Raw genomic sequence first — 16975 nt, 5'->3', positions numbered from 1 at the left:
GTCACAAAAACGTTTCAGGTCTACTACTGTAACCACTGATGTTTTTTAAGTGAAAATTAAAACTGAATGTTCGAATGTAAAGTGATGATTTGGCATGGGAATATCTGATACTGATTGAAAAGATTCAATCCCAGAGCCCGGAGATGTGAAGGGATGGTTGTGTCTTTCTCGTCAGTGTAGTATTAAAATTACAGCAGTAAATCCATCCTGAGCAGGATTAATGTCACGCTTTGACACCGTATCTCACCTTCAAAATCCCCCAAGGGCCTATTTCATCTTTTAAAAAAATGCCATCTTTAGTTGTTCCATTGAAAGCCTTTTCAAAGTAGTGATACTGTAGCCTAGTTCATAAGATCATTAGGTGTAAAGTCAGCACGGTCAGTTGGTCCATGGATGGAAATTGAGTAGGAGAGAAAAAGTTCAGTCGTATTTTATCATGTTCACGCAACATATACATTTCCTAACCCCTCCTCACATCTCGGGTGTTTTTTTGGAGGTTTGAACTTCCTCTAGCTGGGCAGAGGTTCCCACCCACAAGTGACCAGTCACTAACCCCCCTAAGTAGTGACTACTGGATAACCTTATCTTTGAAATATGCCATTGTGTCTCTTTCGGTTCCTCTCAATCAATCGCATAAGAGCAACGTGGTTCCTCTTTTTATTTTCCTCGTCACTGATTTATTATCTCACCCAAGGCTTTAAAAAGCTAAAGCTGGAAAAATCTCTTGTGGCTTTGGAAAGTGTTGATATTTCATCATTTCTCTCTTTCTGGTTTATTGGTTTACTATTTTCCTGAAGGTGTTTACTTTATCTGGCTTATGACAAATAGCAAGAGTCATTCATATAGAGCAACTTTCACAGGTAGACCACAGCCTGGAGCTCACAATATATAGCCAACATATACATGCCCAGACATGAATTTTTCTGCTTTTGAATTGTAGTTACATAGTTATTACATAGGTATGACATGTTATCGGTTATAAAAAAATCATGTGAAATGATTAACAGACATTCTTCCAAGTAAATTGAATGCTAAACAAAATGGGAATCTGAAGGTGGATCAGCTAGAGAATATTATTAATTTGGTTGTTTGTTAATCATTTGTCAATAATTTTTATATTCAGGCTTTCTGCATGATCTGGGTCACAGGGGAAAACCACAACTGGGTCATATCCACAGATGTGTGAGAACATAAAGCTGTGCTTTTAATGCGTTTTACTCATTTTATGTAGTCTTCATTAAATAGTATATGTAGCCAACTGTGCGAATGCAGATCACTTTGCATCAGTGGATCTCATGAAACTCTAGCTCATTTTATACCTCAACATAACAAGGAGAAAAAAGGTTGTGCTTTATTAGAAAGATGTATTTCTTATGGTGGTGATGACGGATAAACCCAACACTCTCAGAAAAAAAAGTACAAAAGCTGTCACTGGGGCTGTACCTTTTCAAAAGGTAAACTTTTGTACACAAAGGCTGCATATTGGTAGCCTGGTTCAACCAGACTCTAGTTCATTTCATTTCCACATAGAGTCTGGAACCGCTCCATTGAGAAACGTTTCCTTCCTTGTAGGCGGGTTCACTATTAAAGTTCAAATCTATTGGATCTGCCCAAAGTCACTCACGATCTGCCATACCCAATCGCTAACGGGGTGTCGTGAGTGACGTCACGCGCCGAAGAGGATTATGTTTACAATAGGATTTCAGTCAACGAGCGCCGCAGGTTTTGTTAATCTAGGAACAATTATTAATTCGAAATGTATATTTGACACGAAGGACAGTGATATATACATTCGACGGTGGAAGCTGTGTCTAATCATTACAAATACGCCGCTGTGGTCGTTTTCTGATCTGCCGCAAATGCTGTAGCAGCTACAGTGAATGATCAGTCTTGTCTCTATCTGCAGATGTGTAATAAACAACAGTTTTTCATATTACGTCTTATTGTTTCTTAATTACCTTAATTATGGTCTTCAAAGTATGTGTTTGTAAATTTTTATGTGGCATTTAGTTTTTTTTAGGTAAACAAATCAACCATTGCAATCTAAAACTGAAAATCAAATATCTTCAAAGTATGGTTTTTCACATTTTTATTTATGACAATTATTTTTAAAAAATCACAACCAATTTGTATGATTTACAACATGTAAAACTGACACACCAACCTCCTGCACGAGTGCACAAAGGGGCTCAAAATGTTCTATTCATCACAAGAATCAGTAAATATACAGTTGGGAATATGAGCGACTGACATGACTCCTGAGCGGATCTTCAACCATAGTTTAGCAGCCAGGACTCGGGGCTTCCGAACACCAGGCTAAACCGTCCGTCCAAAATGTCACGGTCATCGTGCACGAACTGCCCAGCACAAACTTTCAAACTTTCTGCCTCCTTCACTTGGTACTCAGTTGTGCGACAAGAGGTTAGACGATAACAATCCGGCTTTAAATTCTGTATATTCGGCAGTTTCTTTTCCAAAAACTGACGCGCTTACATCAACGTCATCTTTCTCAGCCACTCCCTCTATTCGCTGATTGGTCCTACAAAAAATTGATTTCTGGAAACCTAAGGATATGGAGCGATCCCAGACGTAGTACTGAAGTAAAATGAAATTGAGCGGAAGTGCATAGGAGGGCGCAACCAGGCTAGCATATTGGTACCTTATTGGTACATATTAGCACCTAAAATATACATTAGGACCTAAAATGGACATATTAGCTCCTGAAATGTACACATTAACACTTAAAATGTACATTAGAACCTAAAATGTACATATTAACACATAAAATGTACTTATTAGCACCTAAAATTTATTAACACATAAAATACTTATTAGCACCTAAAATGTACTTATTAGCGCCTAAAATGGACAAAAGTGTACCTTTTGAAAAGGTACAGCCCCAGTGACAGCTTTTGTACCTTTTTTTCTGAGAATGAACCGCAGACAGTGTGCAATCACACAACGTTTATTGTAGACAGAAAACAGGGAAACAAAACCCATGAGGGGGTAAAACAAGGGCAAATCTGACGAGGGAAGACTAAACTAGACTAACACAAACTTAACTATAAACTAACAACAGAAACAGGATCAGTAATTCACCAGACAAAACTGTCACAAGGTACTCACAGTAAGTTAACACGCAGGAAAGAATCATAGTATCAAACAATGAACCGACACAGGACAGCAAACACGAGGAAATTATAAAGGGAACACTAATGACAAGGAAAGGTGAAACTGACTAGACAATAATGACAAGAGGAGGGTAACAAGGGGGTGGAGTTACATAACAAGACAACACAAGCACATGGCCCAAATATGCGCTTGTAGACAAAACATGATTCTACAACGCATTCTCATCCCAAGGCGTCATCTAACTGACAATTTTGACCATGCCTTAATATCTGACGCTTTAGGCACCCTTTAGCGTCAGTTACATGACGCGATCCTATGGCGTCATCTAACTGACGCTAAAGGTAAAGCGTCAGTTAGCCTACATGACGCGGGTAGGTTTAGGTCTGGGGTAGGGTAGCTAAGGTTAGACGCGATCCTAGGACGTCATCTAACTGACGCTAATCAGATATTCATGATCCTGCCTCACGACCAGGGAAAATCAAGAACACTAAGGCAGAATCATGACAGTATTATGTATTTTCAGAACCATTATAGTGTTTTAATCAAAATGTAATCAATATTTATCTCAACTCCCGCAAAAAATATGTTAATACATTTAAATTGCAAACTTTTAATTTAAAACTTTTTAACTTACAGCATACATATCGTGCTGCTATGCGTTAATTATCGTACTGTAATTAATTTATCTGATTTTTAAAATGATTTCTTAGTGTACAAGTAAAAAGAGATTTGTACAATTATTCAATTGAAGTATCTAATAACTATTTTCAACATTGATAATCAGGAATGTTACTAGAGTATCTGATTTCTCAAGGATCATGTGACACTGAAGACTGAAACTGAAAATTCAGCTTTGCCATCCAAGGAATAAATTACACTTTACAGTATATTAAAATAATTATAATTTCTAATTATAATAATAATAAAATTATTAAAAATTATAATAATACTAATTCTAACAATTTTACCACTATTTGAATGTTTTGAGTGTTTTCAAGTTTCATCCTTTCACTTATTCTCCATTGTTGTATTAGCTGTGTATGAATATTGGATGGATCGACATTCTGTTATTGTTACCACATGTTCTGACAGAATGTCGATTTTATTATAATTAATCAGAATAAGAAGATAAAATACGCCAAATAAAGTTAAGCTCAGGTCTAATACTTGTGGTAGTGGTGGATTCATTCCCTATGTATTCTTATTTATTTATTTATTTAACAGTCAGACATACAAACCAACATGCAGTAGTGAACAATCTTGTAATTCCATAATTCCAGAAGTGAAATAAAAGTGTTAATGTATGGGTGTGTATGCGTAAACAAAGTAACCATTTAGTATGTATTTCCATCGTCACCGCTTCCACCTCCCACTACCATCACACTGCCAATATTGTAGTCGATTTTTATTTTTTATTTCCATCTTTCCTCCTATGTAACAATTGCCATTGTCAACACTGCCTAAAGTAAAAGATGGTATAATAAGATAATATAAGATAGCCTTCTCCCACATCTCATCAGTCCCTATCTTCTCCTATAATTTTTTTTTTTAAATTCCCTATATATTCCTACATGTCAAAACATGCTCACTTTGACCACTGAACAAGTTACGGCATGAAAAACGAAACCAACACCTGTACACAACAGCACAGTATATGGTTTAGCACAGGTCTCACGTAGTGCGTCACATGTGGCGTACAGAATGTGATGGTTTTGTATAGTGTAAAAACTCCCAGCAGTCTATTAAAGGGACTGTGACACCTGCTTCCCTCCGGTTGACAGCGAGTAGGTGGGCCTGTCCCTGCCCAGGCGAGAGATGTTTCATATTGCACATCACCCATGCTTTAGGGGAAAGTACACTACAGCACTCCTCTTGGACATCTGCTGAGAAACTCTAAACAGGAACACAGACACTCACAAAACACAAAGCCATCATACAGGAAGCTTGACACATTCTGAGGTTTGTCTACGGGCCAACCAGAAGACGAGAGGAGGAGGCCACGCTCATTCGACATCGTCAATCCCAGCCTCACCAGTGTTATCGCCAGTGTTCGCTCACTCTTCTCCTGTACTGACGCTGTCAGGCACCATGTCTCAATCTGCCGAGTACTCCAGTGATAAAACGGGTGACAGGGGTGGCGGTGGTAGAGCTCTGGTCCATCAGAAGAGGCTGATCCGGGGATTGCTGGTTTGGGCCACCCTGCTCACTCTAGGCTTGGTCGCGTCACTAACTCTGCACTTCATTCAGAGAGAATCCGATACACCAAAGGTAGGGATGAGATCTATAATCTAAGTTTATGTTCATTTTATATATAAGCTGCTTCAACCTTGCCAGTGAACTCAATGAAATGCATCCTCAGGAAAAAAAAAAAAAAGGTACAAAATCTGTCACTGGAGAGAAGATACACTCTTGTACCTTATTTACCCCTAGGGTTCATATTAGTATCTTAAATGTGCCATAAGGTGGACATATGGTACATACTGTATTAGAATGTTTTGAAATGATACTGTCCCAGGACAGCTTTTTTTTTCTAGAGTATGTGATGCTCTTTACACAATACTGAAGTTCACATGTACAGTATGCTGACAAAAACAATAATTAAGTGAAGCAGAGTCTTGAATCAAAAAATGTTTGGAAAATGATAAAAGTAAATTCGGGCAATTGTGTCTGTTGTGAATTGTGTATCTGGTGGGATAAAGTCAGACCACAGCGGCTTGCTGACTCAAAACCGCAGATGAGGGGATCGCAATTCGCAAATGTGTGTAATCACCACAACATAAATAAATGTCTGAAAAAATTTGAACTGAATTTTACAGGTGTTTTTTAGTGGATGTATGAAATTCCAGTGGATTTGCAGGTGTAGACTTCATCACATTCACTGTCAATAATATCCATACTGTTAAAATAAGCAAGCACACGATGACCACATAATACGTTGAGTCTTTGTTATGCGGTAAATCAAACAGCTCATTTAGTGTCAATGTGGAAATTATGTCAGTATTGATACTGCTGCTCAGTGTCAATCATCATTGTTCTTTCCAGCACAGTGGAGAGATCTGAATTTGCTGAAAATGCTTTTGTTTGTCTGATAAGGGACTAGCTGGTATCATGCAAGTTGGAAGGTCAAATCTGGTTTCCACATAAACATGTCAAAACACGTTCTGTCTGCCCAGTGAACAATTTACTGCAAGAGAAAATAAGAAATGAAACTTTCTGTGACATGGTTGATAGAGATTAACATCTGATGCAATTACAATTTACCATCATTTTTGAGTCACAGTTTTGTTCATATAAAAGGAACCATTTTTTTACACTCTTAAAAGGTTCAAAATGGGGCTTTGCGCAACAATGCCATAGAAGAACCATTTTGGGTTTCCCCAAAGAACCTTACTTAAAAGAACTTTTTGTAAAGAACATTTTTAAAATCTAAAGAACCTTTTGCAGAATGAAAAGCTTCCATGGATGTTTCTTCATGGAACCAATAAACAACCTTTTATTTTTAAGAGTGTAATTGTGCTACAAAAATAAAACATTAAAAAAATATCTTTTTTGGGTAACTTTTAGAAGGTTGGCTATAGGATTTAACTGGTGGTTACAGTCAAAAGTAACACCTATAAGATATGAGAACCTGATTCTGCTGTTTGAAAAGGAAATTGGTTAAGTTCTGAAACTATACTTTCTCTTAAAATTAGTTTTTTTTTCCTCACACACACACACACACACACACACACACACACAAAGATGCAGCATATTGGGCTGGTGAAAAACAAACAAGCAACCGCAGAACATAGAACATGACATTATGACATCATTCCACTGAGGGGAAATGCCACCCCTCCTCTTCCCTGGCTTGTCTGACATCAGAAGCGCTGCTTGTGCACATACCTTTTAAATACGTGGGTTAAAAACAAATGAGCTAAAGGGGATTGATGAATTGGATTGAAATTAATTGGACAACATATTATTAACCTGTTGGAAATCCCTAGTTACCAACCAGAGTAACATAGCAAGCAACCTGAGCACCTTAGCAACTGTCGAAATCAAAACCCAGGGCCAATGTGTTTGTTTCATGGATTTCATGTAAGCCCTATCTGAATTTGCCCAGTAAGGGCCCTACTTGGGTTTGTCCATGTGTTTTATGTCGGCCCTATCTGAATTTGCCCAGTAAGGGCCCTACTTGGGTTTGTCCATGTGTTTTATGTCGGCCCTATCTGAATTTGCCCAGTAAGGGCCCTACTTGGGTTTGTCCATGTGTTTTATGTCGGCCCTATCTGAATTAGCCCAGTGAGGGCCCTACTTGGGTTTGTCCATGTGTTTTATGCAACCCTGTATCACACGAAATACGTTCTTAGGAAACTACTTTGCAAAAATCGCAATTACGTTACATGCCAATATAAGCAGTGCTATTACGTTGGTCCTTAACCTAATATGTCTCATTGTTAATACGTAGATTTAATAAGTTATTTTCAAAGATATGTAACGTACGTTTTTGTACGTTTGGATAGATGCTAAAACGTATAATATGGACGTATTTGCAACATTTAAACGTAACCTTATTACGTTTTTACAGCTACAAAACGTTAACTATTTACATATGTTTCATATCATAACGATATCTGTATACTTTCACTTTTAAAGATAAATGTAACAAGACCCCTTAATCCTACTCCGAAAAACATATTTATTTTATACAGAATATAAAAAGGATAAAACGTCATAGACAGAGATGTGTAGTTAAATGAGTTTTAGCATTAAAATATATTTTGAGCCACTAATCCCACTCCTATCCCTAAACCTAACCATAACCATTCCTTAAAACTACGTAGGTAACACAATTAAGAAAAAAAAACATAACAGACAGATACATTTCACAATAATTTATTTATTTATTATTAACATTACCAAAAGTCGTTCACATGATGATGCGTTGCAGTCGCAGTCCTCTGGCAGTATTATAGTAGTTGTGTATGAGGTACAGATCAGAATTTAAGTTATTAACGTTAATCCATGAAAATGTTAATCTGAGTTCGGTTCGCTCTCTGTCTGAAGGCACGCGCTCTTCTCCATTTCAAATGTGAATGTACTACACCGACTGAAACACGGCATGTCGCAATCTGTGACGAAGCAGGCGAGAGCCAATGAGCGTTTGATATCACTGCCGTAAAACATGTCGTAACGCTTCTTGAAGGCGCATTATTTGAATTTGAATTCATCACCAGCGCGGATTTGACGTTTGCGGTCGCTGCTGAGAAATGAAGATGAAGATCACTGGATAAAAGGCTGGGTTTGGATCTGTTTCTTGCAAACAACGTATGGATTCTAAGATTTGGTTTACATCAAGCTAATAAAATGTATGTCTTTTGTGAATGTATCAGTATGTTGTGTTTTATTGGAGAAAATGCTTTTTATATATTTATGAGTAACGTTGGTATATTATATTAATAAATGCGAAGGAAAACTTAATTGATATGACAGTTGAATGCAAAAGAGTCAAAACTTTAATGCCACGATCATGCATAAATAGTAAGAAACCTGCTTTGGATGTATTATGTTCAGGAAAAACATAATAGCACTGCAATAGTATTACGTTAAGGACAAACGTAATAGCACTGCTTATATGTTGGCATGTAACGTAATTGCGATTTGCAAAATAGTTTCCTCAGAACGTATTTCGTGTGATACACAGTTGGTTTTATGTCAGCCCTATCTGAATTTGCCCAATAAGGGCCCTACTTGGGTTTGTCCATGAGTTTTATGTCGGCCCTATCTGAATTAGCCCAGTAAGGGCCCTACTTGGGTTTGTCCATGTGTTTTATGTCGGCCCTATCTGAATTAGCCAAGTAAGGGCCCTACTTGGGTTTGCCCATGTGTTTTATGTCGGCCCTATCTGAATTAGCCCAGTAAGGACCCAAATTGGGTTTCGTCCATGAGTTTTATGTCGGCCCTATCTGAATTAGCCAAGTAAGGGCCCTACTTGGGTTTGCCCATGTGTTTTATGTCGGCCCTATCTGAATTAGCCCAGTAAGGACCCAAATTGGGTTTCGTCCATGAGTTTTATGTCGGCCCTATCTGAATTAGCCAAGTAAGGGCCCTACTTGGGTTTGCCCATGAGTTTTATGTCGACCCTATCTGAATTAGCCCAGTAAGAACCCAAATTGGGTTTCGTCCATGAGTTTTATGTCGGCCCTATCTGAATTAGCCAAGTAAGGGCCCTACTTGGGTTTGCCCATGAGTTTTATGTCGACCCTATCTGAATTAGCCCAGTGAGGGCTCTAATTGGGTTTGCCCATGAGTTTTATGTCGACCCTATCTGAATTAGCCCAGTGAGGGCTCTAATTGGGTTTGTCCATGTGTTTTATGTCAGCCCTATCTGAATTAGACCCAGTATGGACTCTGAACGGGTTTGCCCATGGGTTTCATATTGGCCCTATCTGAATTAGCCCATACTGGGGTTAACATGCAATCCATGGGCAAACTTATTTGGGGCCCACACCTGAAGCCCATATCATGCCAACATTGGCCCCACCATACAATGTTGGCTAGGAAAGAACCACCACCAAGCAGGCAACCTGGCAACCAATGGAAGCAACTTACTAACAACCATGCAACTGTTTTAAGCACTGCCCTGACAACCATGCAACCACCTTGCAAACTGACTTGAAGTTTAATCACTTAAGCAGGACCTTACTACTGTATTTATGTGTCTAGGAAACCTCAAATGCTGTATAATGCTCATAATTCCACAGCGTTTTACATCTTTTCATTGAAAGACTGTCTTTATGGACCTTGCATTCATAGTTGACTGTAATAAGAAAATGTGTGAGAGATTAAAAAAGCCTTGATCTTACCTTATTTTCTCTGACCCAACAGGATCAAGTAAACCACAACCAACCGAATAAAGACACCGATATGTCATTTTCACCAAATTGTGAGTCAGCGCTTAGAATCTTAATGTGTCTTCAGTTTGTGATCATTATGTCTTTACTAGAGCCAAATATATTCCCTAAATGTCCTAACGTAGCCCCCAGCACCTATTTGGATACTGCTATCTTTTTCTATGGTAAGCAATATTAAAAACCTTGAAAATGGCTTATCTCTAGATTCGTCCACAGGGCCTCAAAAAGACAAGGTGGAGCTACTCCATTGGAAAGTGGCGAAACCTGGCTTCATCGAGGGAGAGGATCAGTTGAAGGTGAAGGACGATGGCCTGTATTTCCTGTACCTACAGGTTACCCTCGACTCTGACATGAAAGACAACTACACAATCACTATGCAAACAGAAAGAAATAAGGTGATTTCCAAAGGTCTTATCAATGGATCAAAAATCTCAACTGTCTTCATGGCTAAAGGGATTAAACTGAGTAGGGGAGACACCTTTAATGTGACCTGCAAGCCTAAAGCCAAAATCAAGACCAATCACGCTGAAACCTACCTGGGAGTGATCAAGCTTCATTAGATCTAGATCGAAGACTGAAATGGATCTGTGACCGTATGAATGTGGACTCTGATTAGCACTGATCTGTTGGATTTTGAAGTACTGTGAAGACAGTGTGCGACATGTTTGATTTGGTAAGAAATGTATTACTTTTTATTTATTTATTTCTTAAAGTCACATCTCCAAAAGTAGTGAAAGCTCTTTGCCTGTATTGCACTATATTTAAGCTTTTCTCCATTTGAAGAACGATACGTGTTACTGCATAGCCGAATTCTGATTGTTAAACACTCTAAAAAATGTTTGGTTGACCCATGTTTGTGTCAAATATGGACGAACCCATCCATTGGGTTTAAAAAAATTGATCTTTAAAAAAAAAAAAAAAAAAACAATGGTTGATTTTGTCCATTTTTGTCCAAAACATGGTTTGAAACAACCCAGCATTTTTTTAGAGTGTGCCAATGTAAAATTGGGTACTAATGATGCACTTTGTTAACAATATATATTTGTGTGCAATTGACCCTTCGCTAAGGCCCTGAACTGCTCCAAATGTTTCTACAACATACTCACTTTGGTATTGTAAACCCTTTATTTACTAACCACACTACAAAACCTGAATCAATACAACATTTAAATGAGATTAAATCTTACTGATGTTGTACATTTAATTTGTTTGAGAATTATGGTCAACACATCACTTAATCTACAGCGTGAACATCAAGATTTTGTTTGTTTTTTCAAGATTTAAAGTAAAACAGGGAATAAATACTGCTTGTTTTCTCTCTGGTTATCTTGTGTCACTATTATAAGCTTCTCAACAACCATATTTCTGGATTATTTCTGTAAAATGCCATTTAAAACTTGCAAAACACACTGAATCTACATTGAATAGAGTGGGGTTAAAGTGCAGACAAAGAATATCAAAATACCTCCCTTTAATAAACGCATACTACACTTATATAAAATAAAATATTTCCAATTCAGCCTGAAGTTTTTGCCAATTAACATGTCATTGGTCAGGTGGTGTGTCAAGAGAACCAAGCCACTAAAAGAATGTATATACTGTAATTTTATCATATGTGTTTTCTTTCTTTTTAGGGCCCAAGCCCTGAAAGGGCGAAGGCCCTATTGTTTTCCTAAGGATTATTATTATTATTAGGGCCCAAGCCCTGAAAGGGCGAAGGCCCTATTGTTTTCCTAAGGATTATTTTTCTTTACTATTATTATTATAATTATTATTATTTTACTACCTTTTGGGCACTTTTGGGGCCCTTAACGTGCTCGAAAACTCTTGAAACTTTGCACACGGGTCAGAACCAGCGGCCATCAGAGCCGGGCTGAAGCTGGTACCCGGGCGTGGCAGGGCGGCTCGTCAGCGCCCCCTGGAACGGGGTCCGAACACTTGGTCCATAACTCAAACACGCTTGTATGTAATAATATGAAACTCGGTACACATGTTGATCTCATCGTTTCATCTATACCTCGCGCTCTTACTTTTTACCCCAGCCCAACAGGAAGTCGGCTATTGAGGTTTGTTTGTAAAACGATCGCAATGGAATGTCAAATACTCCTCCTAGAGCTTTGATCCAAATTCGACGAAACTCGGTCAGCATGAAGTCAAGACATTGAGGATGAAAGTTTGCGAGGGGATTTTTTATATCTCGAACGGTTTGTCCGTGGCGGGGAAACGAAATCATGGCGAGAAACGTGAAACAGGAAGTGTGTTATAACTTCAGCATACATTAACTGATCTTGATGAAACTTCAGCAGTGTGTTCGCTGTAAGAGGACGATCACATGGATGTGACTATTGTGAGTCAAAGTTATAGCGCCACCAACTGGCAGCAGGAAGTGTGTCACTTTCAAAATGCTTAGATATCACCCTTTTATTTTTACCCGATTTGCTTCAAACTTCATATGTATAATGGAAACATACGGCAGATGAAGACCTGTGAATGGATTCTTGATATCTTTGAAACTGTTGCCGTGGCGACGCATCAAACTTTACCCTTCTTTTAGGATGCTTTTAGGATGCTTTTGAGACCCTTAGCATGCTTCAAATTGCATGAAACTCGACAGACACATCACATTTATTAGCCAGTAGACATGTGCAAAGTTGCAGAAACGGGCGTGGTGAGGGCTCAGTAGCGCCACCTTTTGACAAAAGTGGGGTGGTTAGTTTTAACTAGAGTTACAAAAATTGGTATGTATATTGTACTCCTCGAGCCGGACAACTTTCTAATTGACACTTATTAGCTAGGACCCACGGAAAGTCAGATATTTTTGTTTGAATATGGCCACTCTGAGCCTACATGTGTCTTTGGCTGGCTGGCTGGCTGGCTGTCTGTGTGTGTGTGCAGGGGGAGGGGGCTTAACCATTTCACTGCTGTGTGTATGACCTGCATAAAGAAAATACATTTCTCAAGCCTGGTATTTTTTAAATAAGTTTTTATTTTTATTTTTTATAAGTAAAGGCATATAACTAGTTTAATTGTAGTGAATTGACAATAGTTTTATATAATTAGTTTATTAATCAGATTAACTTGGTCAATAAACTTGGTCTGAAAATTTGGTCCATAAATCAAACACACTTGCATGTAATAATATGAAACTTGGTACACATATAGATCTCATCGTTTCATATATAGCCTACTTCACACTCTTACTTTTTACCCCAGCCCAACAGGAAGACGGCTATTTAGGGTTGTGTTTAAAACACATGCAATGGAATTTAAATTATTGCTCCTAGAGCACTGAACCAAATTCGACGAAACTCGATCAGCGTGAAGTCAAGACATTAAGGATGAAAAAGTGCCACGGGATTTTTGATATCTCGAACGGTTTGGCCGTGGCGAGGAAACGAAATTATGGCGAGAAACATGAAACAGGATGTCTGTTATAACTTCAGCATACATTAACTGATCTTGATGAAACTTCAGCAGTGTTTTCGCTGTAAGAGACCGATCACATGGATGTGACTATTGTGAGTCAAAGTTATAGCGCCACCAACTGGCAGCAGGAAGTGTGTCACTTTCAAAATGCTTTGAAATCACTCTCTTATTTTTAACCGATTTGCTTCAAACTTCATCTGTATAATGTAAATACACGGCAGATGTAGACCTGTGAATGAATTTTTGATATCTTTGATACTGTTGCCGTGGCAACGAAACAAACTTTAACATTCTTTTTTGATGCTTTTGGGACTCTTAGCATGCTTGAAATTGCTTGAAACTCAACAGATACATCACATTTATTAGCCAGTAGACATGTGCAACTATGGCAAAAGATTAAAGTAATGTCAAAAAAGTAAACACTAAAAGCCTCATATCTTCTAAAAATGTAATTATACATCATTTGTTTCTAAATTAAATTATACAAATATTATAACGTCCCCAATTTTTCCTTTTTTTCATTTAAGAATTATGTTTACGTTCAAAAACAGCCAGAATTGTTGTAAAATTCAGAAAAAAATAATAATCTGAGTCATACGTAGTGCTATACTGCCCTCTTGTGTTCAATATCAGGTAGGCCTATTGTGTATATTCCCACCGGTTAATCAACGTGTGACTCTGCTGGGACTTGGGAGCTTTTAAATCGCTTACTTAAAACCGAAAGTCAAAATACGGATGTCCGCACAAGACATTAATGGTGTGGAGTAGAGCGAGCATTTTAAATAAATTCCTATTAAGTAGGATTGAACTAAACAGAAAGAATGTTCACTCTGTTCTGCTGGTTCCTCGCTGGTGGATCATATGATTACTTTGTCATAATCTATGACAAAAATGCTATTATAAACTATATTAATAATAGATAATACACATTGCTCTTATTTTTAAAAAATACATTCATGAAAAACAAGATAACAAAAATCATAAAAAGATAAAGCCATGGCTGCTATAAATGTTTGAAATGCATAGGACAGATGTTTAATGACGCAGCAACATATAATTGAAAGGCAATTAATAATCTGTCATTACGTCACTGCATTATGATATTACGGCTCTAATACGGTGCAGCACAAAGCACTTATGTGCATCCCGAGCGGAGAATGATGTGCTTGAAGCCACATGAAGTTACAGCGCATTGAGTCCGTATTGAAAAGTTCAAAGCACAAAGGAAATACATATTTATGAACAGTGTATTATACATTATCTATCTATGCAATAGTTTATTGAGCCTTTTCTTTTAAAGGTTTTAAATTTCAGTTACTGTGTGCGTGAAGAACAATTATAGTGCTCTGACTCTAGTGTTGTGATCTAACCGACAGCGTCTGACACCCGGTAGAAAGTAACACGATTAAGTTACAGCAATAAAGTCCAGCAAGAAAAAGTTTCTTCATTCGAAAATATAGACCTTTAGACCTTTATCTTAAAGACCCAGTATAATAGGATTAACATTGAATCATCTTGAAGATCGTTTCATCATTGACTGTAACCGAATGCGACGTGCTGTTTGAATGCTGAATGGAGAATGACTGACAGGCGCAGAGAGGGAAAAGTTTACGTGTTCTTGAATTTAATGACTTAAATATTAATTTCTATATCACATAATAGCTTCAGAACACTTATAATACAGTACACAAAAACTTTATGGTACTTTAGAAAGTTTTTGTGCCTTTGTGCCTTACATAGAATAGTATATGCACAATATGAATCAGCCTCGTCAAAGATGGCAGTGTCAGAGCCGATACCGATCCTGAGTATCTAATCGGCGCACTTCTTTTCAACAGTCAAATTGAAATTGAAATTGCTTGAAACTCAACAGATACATCACATTTATTAGCCAGTAGACGTGCAAAGTTTCAGAAACGGGCATGGTGCAAGGACTAAATAGAGCCACCTTTTGACAAAAGTGGGGTTGTTAGTTTTATCTACAGTTACAAAAATCGGTATATACATTGTACTCCTCAAGCCGGACAACTTTCTATTACATAGTCATTAGCTCGGACCAAGAGGAAGTCAGATATTTTGGTTTGAATATGGTGAGCCTCTCTCTGAGCCTACGTCCCTGTATGGCAAGCCCTTTTAACATTTAAAAGCTAAGTTTGCCTATCCGGAATTAACATTGTAGATATCAACAACGTCTTTCTGTCTAGTCGTAATTACATTTTGGATAGTTTGTATTATCATTTAAGATATCTGTAACATAATTTTGACTAGTCGAAATGACAGAGTATGGCAAGCCGTTTTAACATTTAATCTTGAAAGGGCCAAAGCCTTCGGCACCGCCACCCGGGTGCCTTTAGGTAACTAAAGGAACCGGGGTTGCGGTGCCACCGGCTTGGGCCCGCCATCGCTGCTCGCAGCTATATTTTTAATTATTTTTACATGTCATATTTATCTGTATTTATGGCTGTTAATTACACAGTGGCAACCATCTGGCTACTTAAAATGTACACTCTAAACAATGCTGGGTTATTTGAACCCAAATTTGGGTAAAATATGGACAAACCCACATGTTGGGTTAAAAATGCAATTTAAAAATTTACAGTTGATTTGAAATTTGAAATGACATTTTTAACCCAACATTCGGGTTTGTCCATATTTTACCCAAATTTGGGTTCAAATAACCCAGCATTGTTTAGAGTGTATGGTTTAGAGAACAAAAAAAAATTATTAAAAATAATTATACTTCACCCAAATATTTAAATTCTGTCATTTACATTTACTCACCCTGTTTTACCAAACCTGTATGGATTTATTTCTTCTGCTGAACACAAAAGAAGAAGTTTTGAAGAATGTCAGTAACCAAACAGTTCATGGTCAGTCCTATTAGCCGAGTTTCCACTGCCGGGCCAGTGCCGAGCCGTGCTAGTGCGTGCCAGGGCTAGCCGCGTTTCCACTGTCACTTCCGGCCAGGATTTCTGGCCCGTCGAATACCTTGGGCCAGAGCGGGCCAGCTCGGGCTAGAGGCGTGCTTAAGGTAAAAGGTGGAGTTTATCTGTGTTATGGAACGTTATGATCTGAAGCAATATCGCGCGCAAAAAACAAAAAACAAAAAAAAAACGCTGCTTGAAATGAAGAATCGCCTGTACTGGTTTGTCGAGGATGCCACAGCTCTTCTGAGCATTTGGGCAGAAGAAAGGGTATGACGTCAATTTGTACAACGTGACGTCACGGCGTGTGAAGAAACCAGGATGTTACAAAATACATCGATGCTGAACTTTCTAAGCTAAACATTCAGCAAGTAACGCTTCAATAAAAAAAGTTGCGGGCGCAGTATTGTACAAGGCGATTAAAATGCACAATGGACAAAGCGGAGTTCAGAGAAGGATTTTTCCATGGTTGGACTTGATGGACGATGTGCTGGGTCACCGTCCCTCTGTTAGTGGCGACTTGCGAGACAATCGGGACACTATTGCAGCCACGGCCAGTGAGTTAATATACATGTTATCTTCCTAACTTAAAAAATA

At 38.1% G+C, this 16975-nt stretch overlaps 1 protein-coding gene across 2 annotated transcripts; it reads left to right on the top strand.

Annotated features, from left to right (window-relative positions):
* Window positions 1-4936: 4936 nt before the first annotated feature.
* tnfsf18 (TNF superfamily member 18) lies at window positions 4937-11346 on the top strand. Of its 2 annotated transcripts, none has more exons than XM_039687528.2 (3): window positions 4937-5400; window positions 10003-10060; window positions 10233-11346. In XM_039687528.2, exons 1-3 carry the CDS (start codon window positions 5221-5223, stop codon window positions 10586-10588), a joined length of 594 nt encoding a protein of 197 aa, XP_039543462.2. In that variant the 5' UTR covers window positions 4937-5220; the 3' UTR covers window positions 10589-11346. The 2 variants fall into 2 exon arrangements, with proteins under 2 accessions (XP_039543462.2, XP_039543463.2); XM_039687529.2 differs by having other exon boundaries at window positions 4939-5400; window positions 10245-11346.
* The last annotated feature ends 5629 nt before the right edge of the window (window positions 11347-16975 follow it).

The sequence above is a fragment of the Pimephales promelas genome, chromosome 3 (genome assembly GCF_988280905.1).
Source record: "Pimephales promelas chromosome 3, fPimPro1.hap1.1, whole genome shotgun sequence".
Lineage (NCBI taxonomy): Eukaryota > Metazoa > Chordata > Actinopteri > Cypriniformes > Leuciscidae > Pimephales > Pimephales promelas.
This window is presented reverse-complemented; position numbering and strand designations above follow the sequence as displayed.